Source organism: Grampus griseus (assembly GCF_964374135.1).
Source record: "Grampus griseus genome assembly, chromosome: 3".
Taxonomy (NCBI): Eukaryota; Metazoa; Chordata; class Mammalia; order Artiodactyla; family Delphinidae; genus Grampus; species Grampus griseus.
In genome coordinates this window covers 159,127,998-159,155,868 of record NC_139019.1, presented here as the reverse complement: position 1 = coordinate 159,155,868, position 27,871 = coordinate 159,127,998, and the positions used below count along the sequence as shown (strand labels likewise).

Below are 27,871 nucleotides of genomic sequence, written 5' to 3'. Positions count from 1 at the left end.
GGACAATGTCCCCCGAGCGGTGGAGGCGGCGGCGGCTGCGGAGGCCGCGACACCGGCACCGGGAGCGGCGAGGACCGTAGCGGCAGCGACGGCCGCACCAAAGAAGGGAGCTCCGAGCCCCGGCGCCCAGCCGGCGGCGCCGCCTCCCCGGTGAGGCCCGGCCCGGCCTGGGGAGCCCGCGGGCGGGGCGGAGCCGGCACGGGGAGGGGGAGGCCCGGGCCGGGCAGGGCCAGGCGGGACCCCCCGGGGCGGGGGGCGGGGGCGGGGCCTGCAGGGGCGGGGCCTTGTCGGGGGCGGGGCCGCACAGGTTGTGGGGAGGAGCGGGGGTCTTGGGGCAGGTGTCCACCCTACCTCGGCGCGTCCCGCGGGGTCTCCCGCCCCGAGGTGCACGGGCGGAGGGCGCATCTCCCGGACCCTGGCGCCCCGAGGGGTGCGCTGGCGTGGCGCCGCCACCACCCCTGCGACCCCCGGGGGTGTCCAGGAGGGAGCCCTCCTCCCCACGCTGCCAAAGTGCTCCGAAGTTGCGGTCCCGCCCGTTCCCCGCGGGCAGTGCCCACCCGGTGGTCACCCGCAAGTGCTTCCTTGGGGCCTGGGCAGGGACCCCGCACCACAACGGCCAGTCCACGGACGGGCCCCCTGGGAGCCTCCAGGCCCCCGAGGGCAGCGCCTGCAGCCAGGCCTGGAGCCCCGGCCCCGCCCCGGTTGCCTGGGCTCGGCCTCCCACCATCTCCCTGGGGAGGGCGCCTCATTCCTGCCCTTCACTTTCCGCCGTTACCTTGAAGGTATTTATAGGTGGAGAAGACAGCCCCCACCCCCACAGCCTCCCCAGGGTCCTCATTTCTGGACCAGGAGCCCCATCCTTCCCTTTTGCCCTCAGACTAAAGAGATCTTGGGAGGGTGGGATGAAGGAACCCAGGCTGGGTATGCATGAGGGGTAATGTTGGGGTAAAGCGAGGGGGTTTAATGTTGGGGTCACTTGAGGCTGAGTGTGAGGGTGAAGGGGTTAATGCTGGAGAATCCTAAGGTTGTGTGTGGAAGGAGGATTGGAGTGTGGGAAAAGTGCAGGGGTAACTGATACAGGCAACAGAAGCAAGAAAAGTGCAGGGGTAATGATGGGGGGGGACTTGAGACAGTGTATAGGATCAGAGTGTAGAAGTGGCCGGGATTCGGGATTCGAGCTGAGGCATGCGCACAGGATATGCACGTGCATGGAAGTGAGGGCACAATTGGGGAAAGTGCAGCAGTGTATGAATGAAGGGAGCCATCTAGAAGTGATAGGATTAATGCTGCAAGAAAACAAGGTGGCTGAGTGTGCATGTTGTAAAATGGGGTAAACTGAGGCAGTGCAGGATCTGTGTAAAGAGAGGAGTCATGGATGGGGAGACTGAGGCATGCTGAGGTTAGGGACCTTTGGGATACAATGTGTGAGGATAGGGCCTCAGTACCATGTACTTGCTCACCTGTGCTGGGAGGTAAACTGAGGCACTGAGCTGCAAGGGTGAGGACTAGGGCTTCAAGGAAGGAGAAACTGAGGTAGACTGCGTGCCTTTCCTACCTCCCCTAAGCACCTGTCTCTCTGCCCCCAGACCTACAATGCCTCACTGAGCCAGGCGGGCAGCTGAGTGGAGCCAAGCAGAGAGCATCTATGGATGGGCCCCCGGCAGGCGGCCTGGCCGCCCCGGATCGTCCTCGAGGCCCCGAGAGACTGCCTGGCCCAGCGCCGAGGGAGGACATCGAAGGTGGGGCTGAGGTTGCTGAGGGGGAAGGTTGCATCTTCCGGTCCACCCATTACTTGCCTGTCACCAAGGAAGGCCCTCGAGACATTCTGGATGGCAGAGGTGGCATTTCTGGTAAGAGGGTGGGCCCTGTGGCCCTGGGGGAGCATCCAGCCAGGTCCCCGAGGCTCCGGGAGGGCCAAGTCACCCAGCCCGGCAGGGGCGGAGTTGGAATTCTGATTCTGCCTGGGTTCAGAGCCTCTGCATTATGCTTAGTTTCCCATTTTACAGTTGTGAAAACAGAGGTCCTGGGAGCTAATGACCTGACCAAGGCCCCCCAGTGGGTGACAAGAAGCTGGGACTTGACTCAGGTCTGCCTGGCTTCCTTCTCTGAGCGTACTAATTGGGTCCAGGTGCCCAGCTTAGCACCCCTAGCTCCCCTCCCTGAGCCCACTTCTTCCCTATGGGCATACCCCATTCCCATCAGTCTATCCCAGTTCCCTCTTGCTGCACTGTCTTGGTGAGTCCTGCTCCCGAGCCATTGGTCCCAAACAGCTTATGCCCTCTAGTGGTTAGGGAGAGACTGGGTAGTCAGGGATGACAGCCACCCCTTTATGCCTCGGTTTCCCAGCAAAAGGGAATCTCACACTGTCCCCACCTCAAGATTTGTTATTCCTTCATTGAATACTCAGCAACTACTATGTGCCAGGCTCTGTTCTAGGTGCTGGAGATACAGCTGTAAACAAAAGTGGCAAAAGTTTCTGCCCTCAGGGACCTGCCATTCTAGTAGGGGAGACAGACAACAAGCAACTATAAAAATAACATACGGGCAGGTAGTGACAGGTGCTGTGAAGGTATTAAACAGAGTGCCAGGATCATGCCTGGGGAACCTGGGAAAGCCTCCCTGAAGGGGTAGAATTTGAGTGGAGCATGGAATGAATGGTGGGAAGGGCAAGCCAGGGAGAGGGAACAGCAGGTGCAAAGGCCCTGTGGTGAGGAGGAGCCTGGCATGTTCAAGGGCCAGGCAGGAGCCTGGTGTAGGTGAAGAGTGGTGAGTGCAGTACAGGCTGATGTACTACATGCCTCCCTTCATCTCCTTGGCCTGCTCTAAAGGCCTTGGTTTCCAGGAATCTCCAAGCACTCTGTCAGGGGTTTCCTACACACCAAGCCCTTTATGTGATCATCTCATGTCATTCTCAAAAAAACCCTTTGGGGTAGCCTCGGTTATTATTATCCCATGTTAGAGATGGAGAAACTCAGACCCCATCTGAGGTGTCAAGTAAGTTGCCCAAGGGCCCACAGCTAGGCAGTAACCTGACAGCCCTCGTCCTTAACCACCACCCTGTGTCAGGGCATCCTTGACCTGCCCCAGTTCACCTTGGCAATGCTCATGACACTCAGATATTTACAGAGCACCTCTTAAGGGTCACTGGTGCACAGCGACCAAGTGTACACACCATCCCCGCCCCCACTGGACCCTGCCATCTGGGGTCAGACAGACAGAGCAGCCACCAGGTGCTAGGACACAGTCACTGAGGTTGCAATGGGCGAAGCCCAAGCTGGGGGACACCCAGGAGTCCTGGATGAGGAACATTGAGTCAGACAAAGAGGCAGGAGACATCTAGGCAGGGGGCTCCACACATGCAATGGCGTGGAGGTGACTGGTGGCACCTGAAGGGGATGAGGGGGTGAGACCCCTGCTCAGAGAACCTTAGCAATCCCCTCCTCCAAACCATTAGTAACTCAGGCCCAAAGAGAGGCAGGACCGTGTCCCAGGTCATGTGGCTGGCCAAGACAGGCCCAGGACTTTGACTTTGTGGGAGCCCTGCGGAACAGGCTCTGGGTCCTGGGGCCCTCTCTGAGTCTGGTTCTGAGAAACTGGGCGCTCTGCTGTACCTGGCAGAGGTCCCAGGTCTGGAGAGAAGAAGGTAGGTAGGTGGGTAGGTATGTCCTCACTCCCCCTGGGGAATCATCCAGGGTCCAGTGCATGTGCCTGGGGAGGAGGGGAATGTGGCTGCTGAGGGGGGTGAGGTCCACCCTTACCGGTGTCCCTGAGCACATGGGTCATGGGGCAAGGGTGGCTTGACTTGGAGTAGGGTCGCGGCCTGGAAGCTGGAGGAGGGCCTGGGCGTCGGACACAGTGTCTCCCCCCGCTGCCCTCTCAGCCCGTTCCACCCCGCCTTCCCTGAAGCAGGCACCTGCCCTAGGAGTCTTGTGATGCCTATAAATAGGAACAGCCTCTGGGGCTGCTGTTCCATGCAGAAGCCTGGGCCCTCCCTCATGCCCACCTAGTCCTTGGAGCCCCTCAAGAGCACCCCTGGAGTGGCTACCTCCAAACTCCACCTAGACACGGATGAATCCCCTGCCTTCTCTGTCCTCCGTTATGGCTGTTGGCCTGGAGCTCCTACAGCCTCCCTGCAGCCCCTCACCCACAGTCTGGCCTCTCTGGTTGGCCTCCTGGGTGCACCCAAAGCTTGTGGGGCTGAGATGGTCCGCATGGATTGCTGAAGAGTCTGGCGCATGCCTGGCATTGGGACCAGGGGGCTAGGGGATGAACAACGCGTCATTTCTGCCCTCGTGGGGCCCCAGGCTGAGGAGGAAATCAGAGCATGGAGTGAGTGGGCCTGAGGCTCCCGGTCAAGCCTCCAGCTTCCAACCTGGGACATGTCTCAGCCAGCCCTGAACCCCGCCCCGGGCACACCCATCTCCCTTCCTTCCCTCCACCGCCGACTCTCTGGATCGAGCATTTACTCTGTGATCTTCCTTGGCATCGGTCACTGGCCCTTCGAGACTGGGGCCGTAGCTGTTCCCATTATATTGAGGAGGAAACAGGCTTGGAGCGGGAAAGGCATGCCCTTCAGGTTCCCTCTTGGGCTGGAACTGGATCTGTCTGACTCCAATGTCTAGATTCTTGGCCACTCTGCCAAGCTGCCTGGCTTGGGGTTCAAGCTGCTCACGGACACACTCTTCATTTTCAGTCTCTCATTTTCAAAGCCCCTCGGGGACCCCAAATGGCAGGAGCCAATGAGGGCCCCTCGGCATGGCCACTGCCGGGGGCTGCATCCAAGGTGCCTTGTCTGGACCCCCACCGGCTGTGGAGGCCTCTGGATGAGCCCCCAGCCCCCAAGTGTCTCAGACACGGGGCCCTGCTGGGTCTGCTTCCTCCAAAGTTGCTGCCACTAAAAATAGGAGCTTCACTGGAGCCGCTCAAACAAAGAGGCCAATACGGCCCCCTGGCTCGTGGAATTCTTAGACAACGGCAATCGCAGAATCATCGAATCTGGGACACTCGGAATCTCAGGAGCTTGGGGTCCCAGAATCTCAGAATCAGGACACCCGGACCCTCAGACTTGCACCTCTAGCCTGTGCTGGGGCTCGTTGCCTGTGAAATGGTTGCCCTCTCCTGAGAACTCATGTCTGTGATTCTTGTGTTCTCAAGAGACCCATTTCTTGGGGTCTCACTCCCTTAGCTGGTCCAGGCCTTGATTTCCCAATCCTCCCACCCTCTGCAACACTCCACCCGCTCCATCCTCCCACCCTGACAGCAGCCCTTTCGTCCGAGCACATTCCGACCTGGCCCTGCTCCCCATCAGTCTACCCCAGAGCTTCTCAAATGGAGGTGATTCTGCCCCAAGGGACACTTTGGCAATGTCTGAGGACATTTTTGGTTGTCATGACTGCAGGGCCAAGGGTCAGGGCGGGGGGTGGCTACTGGCATCTGGGGGTGAGGCCAGGGATGCTACTGAACATCCTACAATACACAGCGTGCCCCCCACCACAGAGAATGATTTGGCCCCAAATGTGAGTAGCACCAAGGTTGAGAAACTGTTCTAGATGATGCAAATTTCTGTATCCCCATCACCACCTTCACCTTCCAGAGGCCACATGACAGTCACAACCCTTCTCTCAGACTCAGCAGAAAGACCCCTGGCAGTATCACAACTTGCTGACCCCTACCCTCTACCCTCAACAGCTCTTAATTTTTTGGCCTCTGACAGTCAGCTCTCAATTTCCCGGGCAAATTGGACAGTAGGGGATTTGAAAAAGTACAAACCCCGGCACTAGCCCTCTTTCTGGACCATCCTCAAATTGAAGCTAATCCAGCAATCGCATCTGTTGGGCTCTGGATGGGGCACAAGTTCCCCCAGTGTGTTAACCTTGGCCCACACAATTGGCCTGTGCCCCGATTGGCATGCTCGCCTGCGGCAGGCGGGTGCGGCAGGCAGAGGAGGCACAGGCCAGGATTCCTGTGGTCGCTCCAGGCATTGGCTCCACAGGCGGATAATGGAGAGTTGGCTCTATCTGTGTGAGGGTTCCTAGGAGGGCATGTGATTCTACCATGTAGGCCTGGAAGGGGTTCTGGGAGGCAGGAGGCAGGGACGGGCCCTCTGCAGCTCAGACTAGAGGGCTCCTCACTCTTCATCTGGCGAGTATTGGTTGAGCACCTGCCGTGTGCCGGGCACTGAGGTGCTGCAGTGAATGAGGCCCTGGGGTGGGGGTGGGGCAGCTTATGTGCTAGCAGGGGACACAGGCAATTTCAGAGAGTGCTAAGAAAAAAAAAAAAAAAAACAGGTAATGAGAGAGAAAATCGTAGGGGCTCAGTTTAGCAGGTGGCCAGGGAAGGGCTCTCCAGGCAGAGGGAATAGCTGGTGCAAAGGCCCTGAGGTCAGAAAGAGTTAGGTGGGTTTGAGGCTTCACGAGGAGTCTGGGCAGAGTGAGTGAGGGGTAAGGAGGAGAGGGAGGTGAGGCTGGAAAGACCTGCAGAGGTCCGACCTCACGGGGCCTTGTAGGTGGTGGTCGGGAATCTGGCTTTTATTGTAGGTATGATGAGAAGCCAGGTGAGATTTTACCAGGGTGTGACTTAAACAAAAATCACCCTGGCTGCCAGATGGGGGCAAAGAGAGAAGGGTTGAAGGCAGCAAGCCCTGGTGGTCCCCTAGGAAAGCAAAGGGGACTCCTCCAAAGAAACCCCTTTCAAGGCTCAGGAGTACAGAGGCCAAAGGCCTCTCAGGGGAGAGGAGTGGGGAGCCGGTCGGGCCCTTCCGAGGTGCCCGGCAGGGCTTCCAGAGCTGGGGTGCTGTGAAGGGCCCCAGCCAGGGGGACCCCAGCCCCTCAGGGTCTCCCCTCTCTGTTGCAGACGGGCAGCCCCATCCTGGCCTCAGCGAAGCCCTCCCCCGTGCCACCTCCGCCACCCATCGGATCAGCAGCTGGTGAGTGCCACGCTGGCCCTGACCTCAGGGAGGGCAGGGGGGCAAGCAGGACATGCCTAGGCCTGAGAGAAGCCCCCAAGAGTGAGAAGGGGATAGGAGGGAATCTGGAGGCCAGGCAGGAGGAGGTGGCTCCCTGCAGGCAAGCCCCTGGGCATTTGTAGGGGGTGGAGGGAGGATTGGGATTAACACAGACAGTCAACTCTCATTATCCCTGCCAAGAGCAGGGCCAGTGGGCCAGGAGCCTGGAGGTTGGACCCTTGGAGTCCTGTCTCTGCCAGGTGATCCTTAGAATAATGTTCGGCTTCTCTGAGTCTCAGTTTCCTCATCGGTAAATGGAGTCCCTAAGATACATCTCACAACCTCACCTCGAGGACCCAAGGGACGTTGGGTAGGAGCAGGAATTGACAGCAATGCTGATGGCAGCAGCCTTTTATTAAATGGCTTGGGGGTGCTAATATGTAATAACATCCATATTGGGATTAATAATAGCTCTCAGTTATTTAGCGCTTGCTGCGTACTAGGCCCTCAGCGCAGGTTTACCCCACTGAGTCTTTGCCATAACCCTGGGGGGAATGGTCCCATTAACATTGCATGTCACTGATGGGGCTTAGAGAGGTAACCCTGTGATTTCCGCTCAGCCTCTCAGTGGAACCTGTTTCCGCATCTGTTCCGTGGGTGTGATTCACAGCCCCTTGTGGAGGCAAGATCTTGAAAATGAGGGGGATTGATCAGGAACAGTCATAATAAGAACCCACAGTGGTCATGGGCTTACTGGGAATCAGGCAGCAGGCCAAGTGAAGCGTTTCCCAGCCTTGAGTTGTGTCATCCTCACGCTACACTTCATGGGGTCAAGGTCCCCATTTGAATAAGCACCTGCAGTGTGTTAGGTTTTCTTTGATTATGGGTATGAGAAGGCTCCCTTAGTCATTGCATAAGGGCACAGAAGCTCCTGGTTCTTGGGACTCATCCCCATTTTTAGGATTGGAAAACTGAGGCTCAGTGAGGTTGCCTTACCTCCCCTCTCCTCCAAAGGAGGTCAGGGTCACTGGGGCCACAGGCTGAGCAGGGACTTTGCACCTCTCCTGACTCTGCCCTTCTAGGAGGGGAGATGCAGGGAGGAAGCTAAATTTGCTTGAGTTGTTTATGCTGCAGAGTTTCACCAAATTTGCTGGAAAGATGAGGCTAAACAAACTAGATCACCCCGATTTGGGGAGGACCAAGACAAAAAAGCAGCCTGAAGCATAGGTCGGAGCCTTGGACCCTCCCAGGGGACGGATGAGAGTTGACTGTGCCACCAGACTTGGGGACACTACTTGTGATCCCCGCTGTGGTCTCTGCACACTCCCCCCACCACCACATGCAGCGGGGCTGGGCTACATACACAGGTGTTCCCTGGGAGCTAAATCCAGCGTTTGACCCAACGGCCCTGGAAGGGTCCACATGTACTCCCTCTACCACCCGACCCGCACCCCAACACGCAAGCCCCTCTGAGGCAGCCCTCAGGCTGGGTCTCTGGAGCCTGTCTCAGACTGCCTGGGACCCCCTCCCCTGCCCAAGGAAGGGAAACTGAGGCCCACAGCTAACCTGTCCCCATTGGCACTTCCTTGCAGCTGCTGGGATGGAGGCAGCCTGGACTTCCAGCCGGGCTCCCCACCACCCCATCCCCTGGGCCACTTCCCTGGCCCCCCCGATGGCCGGGGGCCCTGGGAGCACCCCATGGTTCAGGAGGCCGGGGAGGGCATCCCATCTGAGCGGAGGTTCGAGGACTCGGTCATTATAAGAACCGTGAAGCCCCACGCTGAGCTCGAGGGCTCTAGAAGGTTCTTGTACCATCAGGGTGAATCAAAGCTCTTGGAGAAGGTCCCCCGGGGCCGCCCCAGGTTCGACTGGCTCCAAGACCCAGAAGAACAGGCCCCACTCCAGGATGCAGCGCTGCACCTGGACCTGCCGCCCCAGCTGCCACCCCTCACCTCCTTCCGGACGGTGCTCGTGCCGGTAGAAGATACCACTAAGACGTTGAATGTGCCAGTGGTGGGCACCGGAGAACACCTGGCAGACCTGGAGGGCCTGGCCCAGCCGTCCGAGTGGAGCCTGCCCAGGTCGGCCTCAGAGGTGGCCACACAGACCTGGACGGTGAACTCAGAGGCATCTGTGGAGCGGCTGCAGCCACTGCTCGCCCCCGTCCGGACGAGGCCCTATCTGTGTGAACTGCTGGAGGAAGTGGCCGAGGGGGTGGCCAGCCCAGACGAGGATGAGGACGACGAGCCAGCCGTGTTCCCGTGCATCGAGTGCAGCATCTACTTCAAGCAGAAGGAGCACCTTCTGGAGCACATGAGCCAGCACCGCCGAGCCCCGGGCCAAGAGCCCCCCGCCGAGTTGGCCCCCCTGGCCTGTGGCGAGTGTGGCTGGGCCTTCGCTGACCCTGGCGCCCTTGAGCAGCACCGGCAGCTGCACCAGGCCTCCCGGGAGAAGATTATCGAGGAGATCCAGAAGCTGAAGCAGGTCCCAGGTGACGAGGGCCGGGAGGCACGGCTGCAGTGCCCCAAGTGCGTCTTTGGCACCAATTCCTCCAAGGCCTTTGTGCAGCATGCCAAGCTGCACATGCGTGAGCCACAAGGCCAGGCTGCAAAGGAGCCCTTCGGGGGTGGCAGCAGGGCTGGCAGCCCAAGCCCCGATGCCACCTCCCTCACCTATCAACCCTACGGAGGTTCCTTGGGCCTCAGTGCCTGCGTTTTCTGTGGCTTCCCCGCGCCCAGCGAGAGCCTGCTCAGGGAGCACGTGAGGCTTGTGCATGCCAACTGGGAGGAGGATGGTGAGGCTTTTGAGGAGGACCCTGCCAGCCGGCCCGGCACCAGCCAGGATGCTTATGCCCGATTCTCTGATGCCACTGACTACTTTGGCAAAGCTGAGCCGCTCTTGGCCCCCATGTGGCAGGGGAACCCTGCTGGATACGACCCCAGCCTGTCCTTTGGCCCTGGCTGCCAGCAGCTGGGCATGAGGGATTGCCCACTGTTAAAGCCACTCCCACATGGCTCGAGCCAGAGGCCGCAGGGAAGGCCAGCCTTTCCCTCGTCACTAGCATCTGCCCCCTACTCCTTACAGGCCAGTAGAAGCAAGAGTGCTGTCCACCCACAGGGGCTCTCAGCCCAACTGGGGGACCAGAGGCACCCTTGGAGCGAAGAGGACGAGGAGGAGGACATACTGCTGGCCTCGGAAATGGACTTTTCCCCCGAAAATGGGGTCTTTGCATCGTCAGCCACCCCCGGCCTCATCCCGCAGTCAGCCCTGGAGCTCAAGCGGACATTCCGAGAAGCCCTGCAGACAGCTGAAGCCTCAGGGGCACAGCAGCAGCAACTCTGTGGGATGGTGCCGGTCGTTCTGGTGGCGAAGCTCGGGCCGCAAGTCATGGCTGCGGCAGCCAGGGCCCCCCCGAGGCTGCAGCCTGAGGAGCTGGGGCTGGGGGGTGGCCACCCCCTGGACTTCCTGCTCCTGGACACACCACTGGGTGGCCCTCTGGGGCTGGACACATTCCTGGATGGGGACCCAGCAGAGGCACTGAAGCATGAGGAGCGGAAATGCCCCTACTGCCCAGATCGCTTCCACAATGGCATCGGCTTGGCCAACCACGTTCGGGGCCACCTGAACCGCGTGGGCGTCAGCTACAACGTGCGGCATTTCATCTCCGCCGAGGAGGTGAAGGCTATCGAGCGCAGGTTCTCCTTCCAGAAGAAGAAGAAAAAAGGTAGGGCAGCTTCACTCCGGCACCCACCTCCCTCCAACACCTGGGAGATGCACAGCTGGGCAGCTGAGTTCTGAACCAACCAACCCTCACTCTAAATCCTCCCGTAGTGCCAAGCAGGGTGAAGTCAGGGCCTCCCCTCTCAGAAGACCTGGGAGCTGAGGCAAAGGTCACCACATTGGAGGAGGTGCGGGGACACCCCAATGCCCTGGCCCTTCCAACAGCTGGAAGAAGGAGTATGGGCAGGGAAGTCAGCCCCAGGCACGGAATTTCATTGATTCCTTCATTCAACAAATACTTATTGAGTTAGGTCCCCTCTGTTCTGGGCACTTGGGAACACAACAGTGAACGGAACAGCAGTCCCTGCCCTCCTGGAGTGCACAGCCCAGTAACAGGAGTGGTGGGACCCTGGCTGACTTTAGAACCCCTTGGGCTGCCTGTGGTGTATGCAGATTCCCAGGCACCAAGGTTCTGATTTCGGGGGTCTGTCTCCAACACCAGTGCCCTGGGTGGTTCTGATGCTGGCAGACATGGAGCCTACGTGGGGAGGTGCTGGTATGGTGTTTGAGAGTGTGTGTGTATGGGCACTGTGGGGAAGGGGCAGGGGACAGACAGCCACAAAACCAGGCAGTTACAATGTTAAGTGACCAGGGCTGTGATGGGGGAAGCTCGGGGAACCAGGAGTTTGGGGAAGCCAAGAGAAGCTCCCTGACTCTGCCTGGGGGATCCAAGCAGACTCCCAGAGGAAGGTGTCCCATCCATTTGTCCATTTCTTCATTCAGCAAAGATGTAATTTATAACACTGGGGTGTATAGATATGAGCTCTAGACGAAAGAGGGTATTAATCAAATACCCAAACTCACCCAAATGATTGCAAATCCACCCTGGAGAAGTATTTCTGAAGGTGGGGTCCCTGATGCTTTGAGCTATGCAAGGGGAGAAAATGGAAGGTCAAGAAGAGAAGACTTCTTGGAGTGAGCTATACAGGCAGGAGCATGAACAGCAAAGGACGAGGGAGGCATCCAGGGTGAGGAACGGCACTGTGTGATCCGCTGAGGATGAGCAGCCCCGGGAATGGGGAAAGCTGGGGCTGTCCCCACCCCCACCCCCAGCCAGGCAGTCCATGTCCTCTCTCTCTCTGCAGTGGCTAACTTCGACCCAAGCACCTTCAGCCTGATGCGCTGTGACTTCTGCGGGGCCGGCTTTGACACTCGTGCCGGCCTCTCCAGCCACGCCCGGGCCCACCTGCGTGACTTTGGTATCACCAACTGGGAGCTCACTGTCTCACCCATCAACATCCTGCAAGAGCTGCTGGCCACCTCAGCTGCTGAGCGGCCCCCCAGCCCCCTGTGTCGTGAACCTGGGGTGCCGCCTAGTGGCTTCCTGACCTCCCGCCGGCCCCGCTTACCTCTTACAGTGCCCTTCCCACCCACCTGGGCTGAGGACCCTGGGCCAGCCTACGGAGATGGTAAGGGGAGAAGGGGCAGGTAGGGCCAGAGCCCTGACCCTTCCCAGGGGCCCGGAGGGATGGAGGAGTGGGAGGGGGCAGCCACTCTGCTTTCCTGGAAGTGTTTCAAGTCACTTTACAAAGTAGGTCAACAACTGTCCTGCCACTTAGGGGTCATTGCTGTTTTACTCAGGGGCTGGGCCAGGGCTCCTTCTAGATCCAGTTCCTGCCTGCCCTGCCTGACAGTGATTTTAACATAGGCTTATTGAGCTCTTTACTAGGAGCCAGATCCTGTCCTAAGCACTTCACAAATGTGGACTCATTTACATCCTCACAACAATCCTTCTTTTTTTTTTTTTTTTCTCACAACAATCCTTTAAAGGCAGGTGTTATTATCCCCATTTTACAGATTTGGAAACTGAGGCCCAGAGAGTTCAATTAACATGCCTGAGGTCATACAGCTGAAAGCATGTGGAGCTGGGATTTGAAAGCCCAGGAAGCGTAGGCTCCAGAATCCTTTTTGTTAATGATATCTTTTATCTAGCACGGCACTGTCTGGTGGAACTTTCTGAGATGATGGAAATCTCTCTAGACAACGGTACTGTTCTACAGGGTCACCAGTGGCCACATATGGCTTCTGAGCACTTGAAATGCAGCTAGCACAAGGTTAATGGTGATCCAGTTGGACAGTGCGGATCAGGAGTCTACATTCTAGATTTTCAATGGTGCCTACTGTGTCCAGCAGCATTGATAACCCCTCCCGTAAATGAGTTCTTGCTGTGTATCAGGGTTTCATCTCACACCTGAAAACAATTCTGTGGAGCTGAGGATTGTTGTGTTCCTGTTTTATGGATGAGGAAACTGGGGGTCCTCTGCTTTGCCACAGCCACAAAGCAGCAGAGCTAGACTTATGCACACCATGTTCGGTGGTCTCTCCAGTGTAGGATGGCTTGGGAAATCCAGAAGTAATATTTTGGTGAAGGAGCCTGGGGCTGGACACCGTGGAGGCAGTGGAAAGGTGAAGGACCCAGCCTTACAAAGCCTGACTTTGTGGGAGACTTTATTGAACCTCAAAGCAGAAAACTCAGCAGTGAAGAGACGGTGGGCTCTGAGGAATGGAGAAGGTGCCTGAACAAGGGAATTGTCCAGGGGCTGCCTGGGGCTGAGGCTTTCATCTCTGTTTCTCCTACCTGGAGTTTCCAGGGTCCTACCTAGTTCTGTACTCTGGGCTTTGCTGGACCCATCCACAAGCCTCCTTACCAGTGAAGGGCACTTGAGGGTCTGCAAAGGGAAGAGGGGGGCTATCAAAGCCCCCTCTCCTCTTTGGAGAAGGAGGAGATTTGATGGTGGATAGTGGACAGAGAGAGGATAGTTGTTGGTTGAGGTCACACTTCGGGGAGAGGCAGAGTGGGGATGTGACCTCAGGCTTCTTGCCTTTGTGAAGGCTATCCCCTAGGCATTCAGCTCACATACCTGGCTAGGTTTGTGGTGTTTCAGTGGTGGCTAGGAGGTGCAGCTTGCTCTGAAGATGGCTGGGGAGCACAGGAAGCAGTCTGTAGTCTCCAGCACTGCCCCCTTCTTTCTCTGTCACTCCAGCAGAGGCCTGAATGTCAAGCTTACGCCCTTTACCCGGCACCTGGGCCAGGCACCCCAAGAATGGCAGCCTGCATCCAGCAGCCAGGTTCAGCTCTGGCTAAGCTGTTTCCACCAGAAGACCAATGTACCAGCCCCTAGTTAGTGCTGAGGGAACTGGCCAAGTCAGTAAGACGTAGGAGTCAGCCTGGTACTGCACTGGCCCTGTACATGGGGGGAAGCTATGATCAGTCTTTCAGTGAACACGCTGGGGGTGAGGGCATTAAGGAGTGGTTGAGAAGATCCCGGAAACCTTGCCTGAGGAAAGATGTCCAGGATTAGGGCTCGGTCTGGGCACCGACCCTGCAAAGTGGCTATCCTTAGAAGCCTCTCCCATGCCTCCCTAAGCTGGCGGTAGGGAGCCGTGGCCAGTTTGGGGGCGTGGCAACGGTCAGATGCTGGCTCCACCCAGCTGTCAAATAACAGCTGGGGGCAATCCGTTTAGTTTTAGGGAGGGAGAAGGGGGTTGTGCTTGAAATGTGCCGTTCTTGTGGGGAGTTCCGCAGGATTGCCGGACAGCGCCGTCGGGGGACAGTTGGACACCAGGATGGTGTCGGGGGGATCCTCCTAGTTGGGGATCAGGTGTCTTCCAGGATTCCCGAGCCAGAGGGGAGACTTGCAAGGAAGGGAATGGAACAGGGTCCCGGGGCAGGTCCTAGCTCCGCCCGTCGGGCTCTAGGAGCCTGGATGCTGTTCAGGCGGATGCGTGTGGCCGGAGGATTCCTATAGTAGTTTTAGGGATGTCCGGGGTGGGGAAAGAGTGTCCCGGTCCGCCGAGACCTGGGCTGGGGCAGCAGTTGGCAGCCGCTCGTAGCAATGCGTGCGTGTGTCCGCAAGCTCCCCTCCAGCCTGGCGGGGACAAGGGTTTCGTTCGCTGTGCTCGACGCTCGGCCGGCCGCCCTGGGCGCGCCCCTAGGGACGGGGCGGAGCGGAGCGGACTCCGCGGCGGCGGCGCTCGGCGCTCGGCTGCTCCCGCCTGGGGCGGCCGCTCCGCGTGCGCCGGAGCCAAGATGGCCGCCTCCACCGCCCAGTGCCGAGTGACAAAAGCGGAGAGCAAGGCGGCGGCGGGGCCGCGCGCGGGGGGCGCCCGGGAGCGCGCGCCCGCGGGGGCGCCCCCGCTGGGCCCCCAGAGCCCGGGCCCCGCGGCTCTCCCCGCGCCGCCGCCGCCGCCGCCGCCGCCCCCACCCCCGCCGCCGCCGCTGCCGCCGCGGGACGGGCCCAAGGCCGAGCCGGAGCCGGGGCCCGGGCCCGCGCCCGCGCCGGGTAAGAGCCCGCGCCGGGGAGGGTGCGGGGAGGGCAGAGTTGGCGCCCCGCTCGCCCCCTGCCGCCGCCGCCGCCGCCGCCGCCCCGACGCCCGCCATCCAGTCTCCGGGACTTCCCCTCCCCCCAGGCCCTCCAGTCGCGGGGACCCCGGGCCTCCCGTCGCGGCTCGCAGGGTCCTGGGCTTCAGAAACACTCTCTGCCGTCACTTCGCGGAACCCTCACCCCATCTGACAGATGCCCCCTGAACCCTTTGGAGCCTCTGGATCGTCTCTTAACACAGTCCCTGTACCTCCCGCGCGGAAACCCACTCCAAGTCACTTCAGCCTTGACAAGGGCCCTGCCCCATCTGACAGACGCGCCCACTCCACCCGGAGGCTTTGACAAAGTCCTCGGCGTCCCGTGCCCCGGTGCATCCCCCGACCACCTACGTCTCCTTGCCTCTGTAGGAGTCAAACTGAGTCAGGGACCTGCCTGCCTGCCCTCCTATTAACAACACTGAGCACCTTCAGGGTCCCGTCTGACACACAGTTCCTTCATTCTCAGCGCTCTCTCCATGCTCTGAATGCTAAACCCGGGACTCAGGAGGCTTCTCAAGTCCCTTTTTCTGCAAAATTAGACCCTGAAAACTCACCTTTGACTATCTGTCCTCCTATACGCCTCACCCGGAGAAGCTTCCTGGCCTGATGGATGCCTCAGAGACTTCCTATAAAGTTCTGTGATTCCTATTCTCTCTGTCCCCAGTAAGGTCCCCTGCTGGTCCAGGATCCTAGTTCTTACCTTACCCCACCTAGGGCTTAGCTTGTGATAAGACCACCCCAGGATCCCCAGTTGTCTCTGCAACCCCAGCCCCAGCTGTCTTGTCTGGTGGAGATTCCCCACAAGTTCCCTGGAGCCTTCTTCATGTCCTGAGCTCCCTGCCTCTGCATTGCCTCTCTGGCCTCTGACCCTGGCCTTGTCTTACTGAATTCCCCTTCTGACTGCCACCTACCCGCCCCCAAGACTGATAGATGCTTCCCTCCACAGAGAGGAGCCCAGAGAGATCTCTCTGCCCAGAGAGATATTTTCTCTGAGATCTGCTAAGGTGGGAGTCTTGGCTCAGACTAGCACTGCGTCCCCTGACCTGTCCGTGTTCTGGTAGGTGGAAGCCATTCCTAGTCTCTGCTGTCAGTTGGCAGCCTTGACATCCCTGCGTCATATTGGTGCTCGGGGTTATGGACGGAGCCTCAGCTTTCATGGGGTGAGCTGCATTCCAAAGTGAGAGCAGGCACCAAAGATGAGGAAGAAGGCTCCCACCACCACCACCAATGTACCCCTGGCCCTCAGTCCTTACAGGGGTAGACAGCCCACACCTTGCCTGGGCTGAGCCTGTCTTCCCAACCTCACAGGCTTGGGTTCTGAGGAAAACGCAATGGTGGCCATGGACTTGGGCTCCCCCCTGCTCCCCAAGAAGAGCCTGCCTGTCCCTGGGCCCCTGGAGCAGGTGGCCAATCGGCTGAGCAGCAAAGTGGCTGCAGAGGTTCCTCATGGCAGTAAGCAGGAGCTGCCAGACCTTAAGGGTGAGTGGCGCAGGAGGCAAGGGTGCCGGCCAGGCTGGTCACACTCACAGGGAGCTCTTGGGCCTGGTAGTTAATGTGGGGCCCGGGAGTTAATGTGGGGCCCCAGGTTGGCCACAGCTTTCTCTCTGGCCTCTCATGGCACCAAGGAGACACCCAGCTATCTTCTCTCTTGAGCTTTTGCTGTCACAGGCATGCATGGCCTTGAGCCCTGGTCAAGGGAGGGGCATCCGGAGAAGCAGTGGGCATGTTCATCCAGAGCTCACACCCAGACCCAGTTCATTTGCTGACTTTGATTGCTGATAGCTATGTGATCTTCTGCATGAAACTGCCTTGTTTGTCCATTGATTCTCAGGTCATTATTGAGTAATGACAGGCACTGTGCTGGACCCTAGGGATGTGAGAGATGCAAAACAGACCTGGCTCTTGTCCTTGGGAGTCACTGAAGTTGGGGAGCAGGGAGGCAGAGAAGCAGATAGGCAGGGATAAGGGCTCTGCAGAAGAGGGTGCAGGCAGGGCACCACAGAGACCACGGCTGAGGCCTCCAGCCTAGCGTTTGGGGCATGAATTAAGCTGCAGATGGTGGCTAGGCCTTAGCTTTCGTCTGGCAGGTCAGCATCTGTGTGAAAACCTGCTGCCAGGGCACCCTGGTACGTTAGAGATCCGAAAGGCGTTCCCCTGGCTGAACCACAGAAGCGCTCAGCTCCTGCTGTGTGCCTTTGGGCACAACTCTTCCCCTCTCTGAGACTCAGTTTCCTTATTTGCAAACTGAACAGGCTAATTCCTGCCTCATTAGGGTCATTTTAAGGGTGGGAGGTGTTGACAGAAGCAAAACACTTGCAAGAGCCTGGGTGAGTGGGGCCCCAAGGGGAGGAGAAGTGGGAGAACAGAGATTGTGCAGCCTCACAGCTAGCTCTCCTGGCCTCCATCTCACTTTCCAGCCCAGAGCCTGACCACCTGCGAGGTCTGTGGTGCCTGCTTTGAGACACGCAAGGGCCTGTCCAGCCACGCGCGCTCCCACCTGCGGCAGCTTGGGGTGGCTGAGTCGGAGAGCAGCGGTGCCCCCATCGACCTCCTCTACGAGCTCGTGAAGCAGAAGGGCCTGCCCGACACACCCCTTGGGCTGCCCCCGGGCCTGACTAAGAAGTCCAGCTCGCCGAAGGAAATGGTTGCTGGAGCCCCACGACCCGGCCTGCTCGCCCTGGCCAAGCCCCTCGATGCCCCTGCTGTCAACAAGGCCATCAAGTCACCTCCCGGCTTCTCGGCCAAGGGCCTGGCCCACCCGCCCAGCTCCCCACTGCTCAAGAAGGCATCACTGGCCCTGGCGGGCTCCCCTACCCCCAAGAATCCTGAGGACAAGAGCCCCCAGCTGTCCCTGAGCCCCCGGCCGGCCTCCCCAAAGGCACAGTGGCCCCAGTCTGAGGACGAGGGGCCCCTGAACCTCAGTGAGTGCGGGTCCTGGGAGCCGAGGGAGGTCCTGGCGCTGGGAGGGGCAGGGCCTCAGGTTGGGCTGCAGGGCTTAGGGTGGGGGCAATGGGGACTGCAGCGCCTGTGTCCTGAGTCGACTGGGCCAGAGTGTGTTAATCAAGGTGCTGCGTCTCCTGTTGGGCCAGCCATGCTGCATATTATCTGTCTCCCATTTCACTTCGATTTTCTAACCCCTGGAAGCCTGGCTGTGGCTACTGAGTCTGCCAGGGTCATCCTCACCACTTAGGGGCAGCTTTTGGCTTTCTCTGGGCCTGAGGGTTGGGGCAGTGAAGGTAACCAGGGCTCCCGTGGGGCACCTTGGGTCCTGCAGGTAGACAAGTGGTCCACCTGACAGGAGGTCCCATGGTTGGCCCTGCCTTCACATCCTCCTGCTCCTGGTGTCCTTTGCAGAGGTACCTCTGTGCCCAGGGATGGAGCTGTACCTCCTGGGCTGCCTGTGAGCATGGCAAAGAAACTCCCAGGCGTGAGCAGGTTTAACAAGGGCATCCCTTAGGAAGTTAGGCCTTCCCACACATTTGTGGTCATGAGAGTCTGGGGGTGAGCCTAGGGTCTGGCACCCTGCCCAACAGGGCACCCCAGTTGCACCTCACATTCCGATGAAGCTGCTTCCACTGTCTGCTGTGCTTCCAGGAGCAGCGTTCTGAGCAGGTGTGCCCTTGGCTGTATGATGCCCAGCAGCCTGTGGGCCCCTGCTTTGGACCCGCCCCACACCTTGCACAGCTCCATAGCTGAGGTCCCTGGGAAGAAGGCTTGGAAACATCAGACTGTGCCATTGGAATTTGGCCACTGCCTCTGTACTGCACATCCTTACGCTCTCTACACTCACCTTGATGCCAGAGGGCTAGGCACAGAACAGGACTTTCTGCTTCCCAAAACCTCTTAAATCTGTGGCACGAGTCTTGGACCTCCAGCAGCCTGGGCAGCCGAGAATCACACCAGGCCCTCCCGCCTCAGTCCCCCAGGGCCGGCCAAGGTGGCGGCCGTGAACCCCCCTGTGTTTTGTCTCCGCAGCTTTAGATAGTGACGGGGGCAGAGAGCTGGACTGCCAGCTGTGCGGTGCCTGGTTTGAGACCCGCAAGGGCCTGTCCAGCCACGCCCGCGCCCACCTGCGCCACCTGGGCGTCAGCGACCCGGACGCCAAGGGATCCCCCATAGACGTGCTCCACGGGCTCATCAGGAGGGACGGCGTCCAGATCCGCCTCCCACCCGGGCGTGGCACCCTGGCCCTGCTGGGGCGGCCTCCTCCCGCCTCTGCGGCCCTCTCCTTGCTCCCCCCCCCACCGCCGGCCACGAAGGCCAAGCTGAAGGCCGAGGGTATGGCCAGCCCCTGGGGGAAGCAGGACCTCTCAGCCGCCGCAGCCGCTGGCATTTTCTGGGCCTCTGATGTGGAGCCGTCTCCTCTCAACCTCTGTAGGTTCTCGCTTCAGCCGCCCCCTCCTCCCTGCGGGCCCTGGAGCCCCTCCCAGGGTGGGGGTCACAGCCCCATCCCTACTCCCTCCCTGCTGGGGCAGGGAGTGGACAGGGGCCCTTAGCAGTGGACCGGTTCTGCCCAGAGATCTTGTCGGCAGTCGGCTGCTAGGCCTTCTCTCTTGGCCTTTGACCTCCATGACTGAGACTTTCCCTGAGAATGAAGGCCAAGGGTGGGGTGCTGCCTTTTGGTGTGGAAGGTGCCCATGGTTGCCCCTGGTCTGGATGGCAGGGCTACCACTTCCTGCCCCCATCCTCGTTAGGACCCGCAGAGCCGTCGAGTCTTGGTTCTGTCCTTTTCTGCCAGGACCAAGGGCCCATGCGCTCTCTAGAGCCTCCCTGTGCTCCTGCCGGGTGTCTGGCCCCCCCGCCCTGCTCCTCAGTTCCCTCACTTGCACTTGCCCTCCACCACCACCCCAGCCCCTGGACGTGCTGCTGTCCACGCCCAGCCGACCAGGAGACCCACAGGTGACTGTGCTAACAGTGCCCACGGTGCTAACTGCCCCTTTCTCCTGCTGCAGCTTCAGGCCCAGAGCCGGCACGTGACATCCGCTGCGAGTTCTGTGGCGAGTTCTTCGAGAACCGAAAGGGCCTGTCGAGCCATGCACGCTCGCACCTGCGGCAGATGGGCGTGACCGAGTGGTACGTCAACGGCTCACCCATCGACACGCTGCGGGAGATCCTCAAGAGACGGACCCAGTCCCGGCCTGGTGGACACCCCAACCCGTCAGGGCCTAGCCCAAAAGCCCTGGCCAAGGTGGTGGGCAGCGGAGGTCCTGGCAGCTCACTGGAAGCCCGCAGCCCCGCGGACCTTCATCTCTCACCCCTGGCCAAGAAGTTGCCACCGCCACCAGGCAGCCCCCTGGGCCACTCACCGACTGCCTCTTCTCCTCCCACGGCCCGGAAGATGTTCCCAGGCCTCTCCTCACCCTCCCTGCCCAAGAAGCTGAAGCCTGAACAAATGCGGGTGGAGATCAAGCGGGAGATGCTGCCGGGGGCCCTTCATGGGGAGCCGCACCCATCCGAGGGTCCCTGGGTGGCACCTCGGGAAGACATGACCCCCTTGAACCTGTGTAAGTGTGACCCTGGGGCAGGATAGGGAGAACAGTCTTCCCCCACACTTCCCTCGGGGATACCCAGAACACCCAGGGTTGCAATGGAAGGGAAGTACGCAGGTCCAAAGGACAAGGGGCTAGCTGTGTGTTCCTGCTATGCAGACCCCCAACTGAGCTGCTTCTTGATTATTCTTCATTCCTGTGAGGGCGGCAGAATTGTGTCATTAGGCAATGGCAAAAAGATTTTATCTCTGTACCATCTTTAATCCATTGGTAGTGGCTACCATCCAGATTCCTAGGGATCAATTGGTGATGTCTGCCATGGGCAAGAGTATATGAGTATTGGAAATGGGTGTCTTTCTCATATTCCTGGTCACTAAGTGCTTGACATTTGGAGTTCAAGTTAAGGTCTTGGCTGCTCCAGAGTCTAGCAGTATATGACCTTGGGCAGTTGCCTCTTTTGGAAGATGGAGATCAGCATGGTCCCAACTCTGTAACAGGGTTTTTTTAAGTGGTGTAAAGCACTTAGCTTTAACGCTTAAAGCTCTGTATGCAGTAGCTGTAACATCCCTATTATAACAAGCAAGTGCACTTCCCTCTCAAACTGTCACTTAGCTGCTGTGTGCCGAGCAGGTGAGGATGGCCCAGGCCTCTGCCTTAGTGCTCACATGCATTTCACGTCTGCTTTATACCACGTGCTTTGAATTGCTCCCGCTTTAGGGTCCCACCGCCCCAGTAACACAGGGAGGTGGTTTCCATCTCCATTTTGCAGAGGAGGAAACTGAGACTCAGGGCAAGTGGCTTGCCCAGCATCGCACAGGGGGGTCACAGCCAAGCTTGCGTCTGAGCCCAGGATCCAGGGAGTGCTTGTTCCTTGATACTTCACAATGTCATAGGGAGTCATCATGAAGGCAGCTAGAATTTGAGGTTACAGAACAAGCAGAAGGGCTGGATGATGTACACAAGGGCCTCTGGAGGCAGATGAAGGAGCGGGTCATTCAGGTCTGGGGCTGCATGGATGGGACAGCAGGGCACTTAACACTGACCTTGAGCTTGGAGGCTTCCTGCCAACAGCCACCACCTCCTTCTCCTCCCCCTGCCCCGACCCCCTGCAGCGTCCCGGGCAGAGCCAGTACGTGACATCCGCTGTGAGTTCTGTGGCGAGTTCTTCGAGAACCGAAAGGGCCTGTCGAGCCATGCACGCTCGCACCTGCGGCAGATGGGTGTGACCGAGTGGTCTGTCAACGGCTCACCCATCGACACGCTGCGGGAGATCCTCAAGAAGAAATCCAAACCATGCCTCATCAAGAAGGAGCCGCCGGCCGGAGACCTGGCCCCTGCCTTGGCTGAGGACGGGCCCCTCACGGTGGCCCCTGGGCCCATGCAGGCCCCTTTGCCGCTGGCGCCAATGGCTGGCCGGCCAGGCAAACCAGGAGCTGGGCCAGCCCAGGTTCCCCGCGAGCTCAGCCTGGCACCCATCACTGGTGCCAAGCCTTCAGCCACCAGCTACCTGGGCTCAGTGGCAGCCAAGCGGCCCCTGCAGGAGGACCGCCTCCTCCCAGCAGAGGTTAAGGCCAAGACCTACATCCAGACTGAACTGCCCTTCAAGGCAAAGACCCTCCATGAGAAGACCTCCCACTCCTGTAAGCAGTGGTTGGCAGGGTCCTGGGAGGGCATCTGCCAGGGCCTGTAGGGCTGGGCAATGCCGTGCACACACTTATCCCCAGTGGGGGTCAAGGCCCCAGTGGGAGGCGGGACTGGCTCCCGACCTGGGCAGCGCCTTCTGGGTACCCTTGCTCCCTTTGGGCTGGGGCTCAGCAGCACCCCCTCTGCCTGCAGCCACTGAGGCCTGCTGCGAGCTGTGTGGCCTTTACTTCGAAAACCGCAAGGCTCTGGCCAGTCATGCACGGGCGCACCTGCGGCAGTTCGGCGTGACCGAGTGGTGTGTGAACGGCTCACCCATCGAGACACTGAGTGAGTGGATCAAGCACCGGCCCCAGAAGGTGGGCGCCTACCGCAGCTACATCCAGGGCGGCCGTCCCTTCACCAAGAAGTTTCGCAGTGCCGGCCATGGCCGCGATGGCGACAAGCGGCCGCCCCTGGGGCTGGCACCCGGGGGCCTGGCCGTGGTGGGCCGCAGTGCCGGGTGTGAGCCAGGGCTCGAGGCTGGCCGGGCAGCTGACAGTGGTGAGCGGCCTCTGGCAGCCAGCCCGCCAGGCACTATGAAGGCTGAGGAGCACCAACGGCAGAACATCAACAGTGAGTGCTGGTGGAGGAGGGTCATGTGCTGCCACCTGCTGGGGTTCCCCTGGATGCCCCCTGGGTTCTCTGCTGTGCATCTGCCCTTAAGTCGCTTTCCCAGTTTGCCCTCCCGTTCAGTCATCCATCCTTCATCCCACCTGTCCCGAGGTCCAGGAGGTGTCCAGTCATCTGTTGTCCTGACTTAAAATTCCCCACAGCATTTGCCCCTTGCTCGCTGAAGGCAGGAACTTCCTCAGGGGACTTGCCCTCTGGCTCATCTCCCGTCCCTCTCCCCACCTTTCCCCGCCTCAGAATTTGAGCGCCGACAAGCCCGCCCTCCAGATTCCTCTGCGGCCCGGGGTGGTGAGGAGGCCAATGACCTGCACCAGAAGCTGGAGGAGGTGCGGCAGCCTCCGCCCCGGGTCCGGCCAGTCCCCTCCCTGGTGCCCCGGCCCCCCCAGACATCACTCGTCAAGTTCGTTGGCAACATCTACACCCTCAAGTGCAGGTATGCAGCCCGCAGGGGAGGGAGGGAGAGAGACTACCCGCCCGGGGCTTGGCCCTCCAGAGCCTCTGAACAGGACTTGGGCTGGTGGAGGCAGGAGATGTAGCCTCAAGGACTGCCCTGGGCTGTGGCTGGACCCAGATTAAGGGCTCCTCACAGACAGCAGCACCACAGAGCATCAGGCTGAGACCTTGAGCTTTATAGTCAACAAGACCTGAGTTCAGTTGCCAGCTCTGACCCCAGCTTAGTGACCGTGAGCAAGGATTTCCTGCTGCGTGCCTCAATATTCCCACCTATAAAATGGGGTTGATAACAGACCTACCTAATAGATTTGTTATGAGGATTAAAAGAGTTGAGTATAAAGCATTCGAACTGTGCCTGGCGCATGGTAAGCACTTGGCAAGTATTTGCCGGATTAAGAAAAAAATAGGTCTCAGTTCATTCTTACCAAAGTCCATGTGTACATCAGAGGCCAGGAAACAGAGTCTGAGATGTGATGTGCCTGCCTCAGGCCACACAGGCCAAGTCAGAGGTAGGATTGGAACCTAAGTCTCGGAGCCATGAGCTTGGGTTCTGGGCCCCTATGCTGTGAGGCCTCCCTTGGGGCCGAGAGGATGAGGAGCTAGTGAGTTGGATGGGTAGGAGTTAGTGCCCAACCCCCTTTCCCTGGCTCCCATCATTCTCTCCTGGGGCCTGGTGGGGTCGGATCTGCTTCTCTATGTCCTCTCCCATTTCAGAGCACATGCTTCAGTCAGCTGGCAAAGGTGCTTGGGAAGCTGGATGGCCCATACCCAGTCCCTGAGCCAGCAGACTGCCCTGAGCATAGAGACAGGGGTCTCCAGGGGACCCTACCGTGACCCCATGATGGGTAGAGGTAGCTGTACATGGGAGAACATCTAGCTTCTGGGTCCCCCTTCTGTCAAATCCTGGGCTTACTTTGTTGACTCTGAGTAGCAGTAGGTGTGCCTGATGCTCAGGGTGTGGCCAGGGCTATGCTTCCACCTCTCCTCACTGCAGTGGCCACTTCTCCTTCTCTCTGTTCCCCCCCTACAGGTTCTGTGAAGTGGAATTCCAGGGGCCCCTCTCCATCCAGGAGGAGTGGGTGCGGCACTTACAGCGGCACATCCTGGAGATGAATTTCTCCAAAGCGGACCCTCCGCCCGAGGAGCCCCAGGCCCCACAGGCACAGACAGCGGCAGCAGAGGCGCCCTAACACAAAAGCATTCCAGATCCCCTCTCGTGCCACCTCTATCTCCTCTTCCTCCGCAGTCTCCTCCTCCCTCTCCTCCCTCTTTCTTTTCCGTTTCCAAAGGAGCAAGCCAAAACCTCAAACCGGCACCTTTCAGGAGCCGGGCACACTACATCCGGGGCACTGGAAGCCAGCTAGCCATGCTTCCCCCAGCCTGAGGACTCTGGGGCCACACACAGGGCATCTTCCTTCAGCCCACACCCACCTGCCCACCCAGTTCAGCAGGGGCAGCTGCCAGGTCTCTGGTGGCAGCCATTCTGTTCACAAGGGAGGAAGGCCAGCGTTCTCCCACGTCTAACAGCCAGGCAGGCTATGTTTGCCATCCGTGGCCACTTGCAAAGACCCCAAGGACCCCTGTCCTGGTTCCCTCTTGCCCCTATGAATATCCTCTCACACACACACACGCACGCACGCACGCACGCACTCAACGTACCTCGTGAGACCCGGGAATCTGCCCCAGCCCTCCAGTTCCCGGGTCGAACGACAACCACATCATGCCACGGTGCTTGCTCAGGGGAAGCCACACTCCCTCTGTGGCCCGCTGCTGGGGCCTGGGAGCCCCCCCACTGAGCCCACAATGCCACGGAAATCCTTGTTGGCCACCCCCACAAGAGGGGCCTTCCCAGCTGGGAAGAGCTCAGAGCTGACAGCTGCCTCCTGCCATGTCAAGGCCCCCAGAGCCTTGGGGGCTCCAGGGCCTGGGAGGGGGTGGGGGTGGGACTCTCCTTCCCCACCCTCACTCCCCTCCCTCTTTTCACTGTTGCTTTCTATGTATAGCTCCCTAGACCTTTCCACTTTTTTAAAACCGCATTTTGTGTAGAGAATAAGGAACGTGGATCTTTTTATTTTGCAGTCCTGGGCCAGCTAGAAACCGGGAGCTGATTGACCTTTTAACTTTTTTCAGTGGCCACATTTTGGTTATCGATGTACCTAGAAGTATGTAAATTAGATTAAATTTCTCTTCTGGAAACACCCCAGGGCAGGCAGCCAGCGTGTGTTTTTCTGTCGAGTGGACAGGCTGGCATTGTCTGTCTGGCAGCCAGGGCTGGGATCGAGCCACCTCCGCCAAAAGCCCCTGGAAGCCCTGGGTTTTCCTGTTGGCCACCAAGCCCACCAGACCTTTCTGGGGATGAGCCCAAGTTCCCAGCTGTTGGCGCTCGATGGCATGGCTGGTGTGGATGCTCTGGCCAGCTGGTGAAGCGGCTCCTGTGAGCTGAGGAGAGGAACCAGGACTCTGGGCAGCTGGTCTGGGAAGGGAGCCAGGATTGAGAAGTGATTGAGGCCTGAAGGGCTCTCTGAGGGCAGGAGCTGTCCAGTGAGGGTGTGGGGGACTCGTTGGGGGAGGGTGAAGTGCACAGCTGCTGGGACTGGCCTGCCTTCAAGACATGTGACTTGTCTGGAGACACATACACCCTGAACCTGACTAACATGAGGGGAAAAAGAGAGCTGCTGGCTCCTTTTCGTTGTTATTTATTTTCTCGTTCTGCAAATGTTTATTGAACATTTCTGAGATTTTAAGAGATTTTGTTGGCTGCTCCTTCTTGTTTATTGCATGTGGTTTCTCAGCTCATCATTTTCACTTAAACAGCCAAGGGCTAGAAAGTAGAAATGACCTCATGGGGCAGAGGCCTCCTCCACCCCCAACCCTACTATCCTGGGTCCCCCACCATGCCCCTGGCTGGGAAGGAGGGGCTAACAAGCTGTGATAGCATGCCCTCAAGAGTAGTCTTGGCCTGCACACTTGGCTTTTCTTTTCGTGTGAAATCAGGACACACATCTTGCCTGGTGGAAGAAGGCCTCTATTACTTAACGTCTAACCAACGCTGTGGGTGGGCATGTGTGAGACTTTGAAAGCCGGTAGGGCATCTCCTGATGAGAGCACCTCCTCTTTCAACTTTTTATAAATTAGTTTAAAAAACCCAGTAAGTTTTTAAAAGTGATGTAAGCTGGATGAAAAAAAAAGTTCAAACTATGCAAGAGCTAACAAAGTAATGTGGGAGGCCCTTCCCCACCCACAGTTGTGCCGTGATAGCTATGTCAGTCCTTGAAAGGGTTGAATACAATTGCCACAAAGGGATCTTTTCCTGACACTTGTGAGCACACCCCTTCTCGTAAGCAGTTTTACTGCCTCTCTAATGAAGTTGGCAAATGAGGGTAAAATATGGCTTTGGTACATGCTGTGAGGGAAGCTATGGGATCCAGGAGAGATGTCCTGGGGCCCTGCCTTAGTTTGGAGGGCAGGCAGGCATCCTTGAGGGTGACGCTGAAATTAGCCCCACAACTGGAGTGCACATTAATCAGAGATTTATGTACTTCATATATGGAGTTTATCAGTGCATCGTGAACCTTGTCCCATGTGGCAGCAAATTCTGCATGAGGCCCATTTTTGGAGGAGTTGTTAAAACATTTTATCATGGAGAATTCTAACCACGCAAAAGTGGAATAGTAAAATGAACCGTCATCTACTCATCAGTTATAAACTCATGACCAATGTCTTCAGCTATAAGCCCTCCATGCCCTCCTCTTTCCTCCATCTGAATTACGGTGAAGCACATCCTGGTCATCAGATCAATTAATATATTAATGTTTCAGCATATTTCTCTGAAGGATATGGACTTTATTTTTTACTTTTTATTTATTTAGTTTTTTTGCGGTTCGCGGGCCTCTCATGTTGTGGCCTCCCCCGTTGTGGAGCACAGGCTCCGGACGCGCAGGCTCAGCGGCCATGGCTCACGGGGCGCAGCCGCTCTGCGGCATGTGGGATCTTCCCGGACCGGGGCACGAACCCGTGTCCCCTGCATCGGCAGGCGGACTCTCAACCACTGCGCCACCAGGGAAGCCCGGATATGGACTTTAAAAAGTGCCATCGGAAAAAGAAAGTGCCATCGTTAAACTAAAGAAATGGGCAATTCCTTAATATCAAAAAGTGAGCAGCAGCATACTTTTTTTTTTTAACTTATTTTTTTGGCCATGTGGTGCGGCATGCAGGATCTTAGGATGCGGGAACTTAGTTCCCTGACCAGGGATCGAACCCGTGCTCTCTGCATTGGGAGCACGGAGTTGTAACCACTGGACCACCAGGGAAGTCCCAGTAGCAGTATAAGTAAAACAAGAAAAAATGTAAAAGTCGTACAACTTGAATTTTCACAAGCACGATTGAGTATGATTTTCAGTGTCTGTAGCTCTGTCAAGTCATCTCTTAGAAGTTATGAAATGTCTCTGACAGTGTATTCCACACATCCCAGTGAGGGTGCTGAGGAGAGAGCTGGAGCCTGGCTGGGCTACTTAATGCAGGATCTCTGAAGTC

The 27,871-nt window shown here is 58.5% G+C and overlaps 1 protein-coding gene across 4 annotated transcripts; it reads left to right on the top strand.

Annotated features, from left to right (window-relative positions):
* Positions 1 to 13: 13 nt before the first annotated feature.
* On the top strand, positions 14 to 26,093 carry WIZ (WIZ zinc finger). 4 transcript variants are annotated; one of them, XM_082651108.1, is made up of 13 exons: positions 14 to 150; positions 1,587 to 1,850; positions 6,853 to 6,925; positions 8,536 to 10,667; positions 11,809 to 12,132; positions 16,392 to 16,562; positions 17,501 to 18,004; positions 19,059 to 19,457; positions 20,036 to 20,587; positions 21,685 to 22,212; positions 22,409 to 22,828; positions 23,123 to 23,318; positions 24,369 to 26,093. In XM_082651108.1, the coding sequence occupies exons 2-13, from the start codon at positions 1,646 to 1,648 to the stop codon at positions 24,526 to 24,528; spliced, it is 5,664 nt and encodes a 1,887-aa protein (XP_082507234.1). In that variant the 5' UTR covers positions 14 to 150; positions 1,587 to 1,645; the 3' UTR covers positions 24,529 to 26,093. The 4 variants fall into 4 exon arrangements, with proteins under 4 accessions (XP_082507234.1, XP_082507235.1, XP_082507236.1 ...); XM_082651109.1 differs by lacking the exons at positions 16,392 to 16,562; positions 19,059 to 19,457; XM_082651110.1 differs by lacking the exons at positions 6,853 to 6,925; positions 8,536 to 10,667; positions 16,392 to 16,562.
* Positions 26,094 to 27,871: the final 1,778 nt, after the last annotated feature.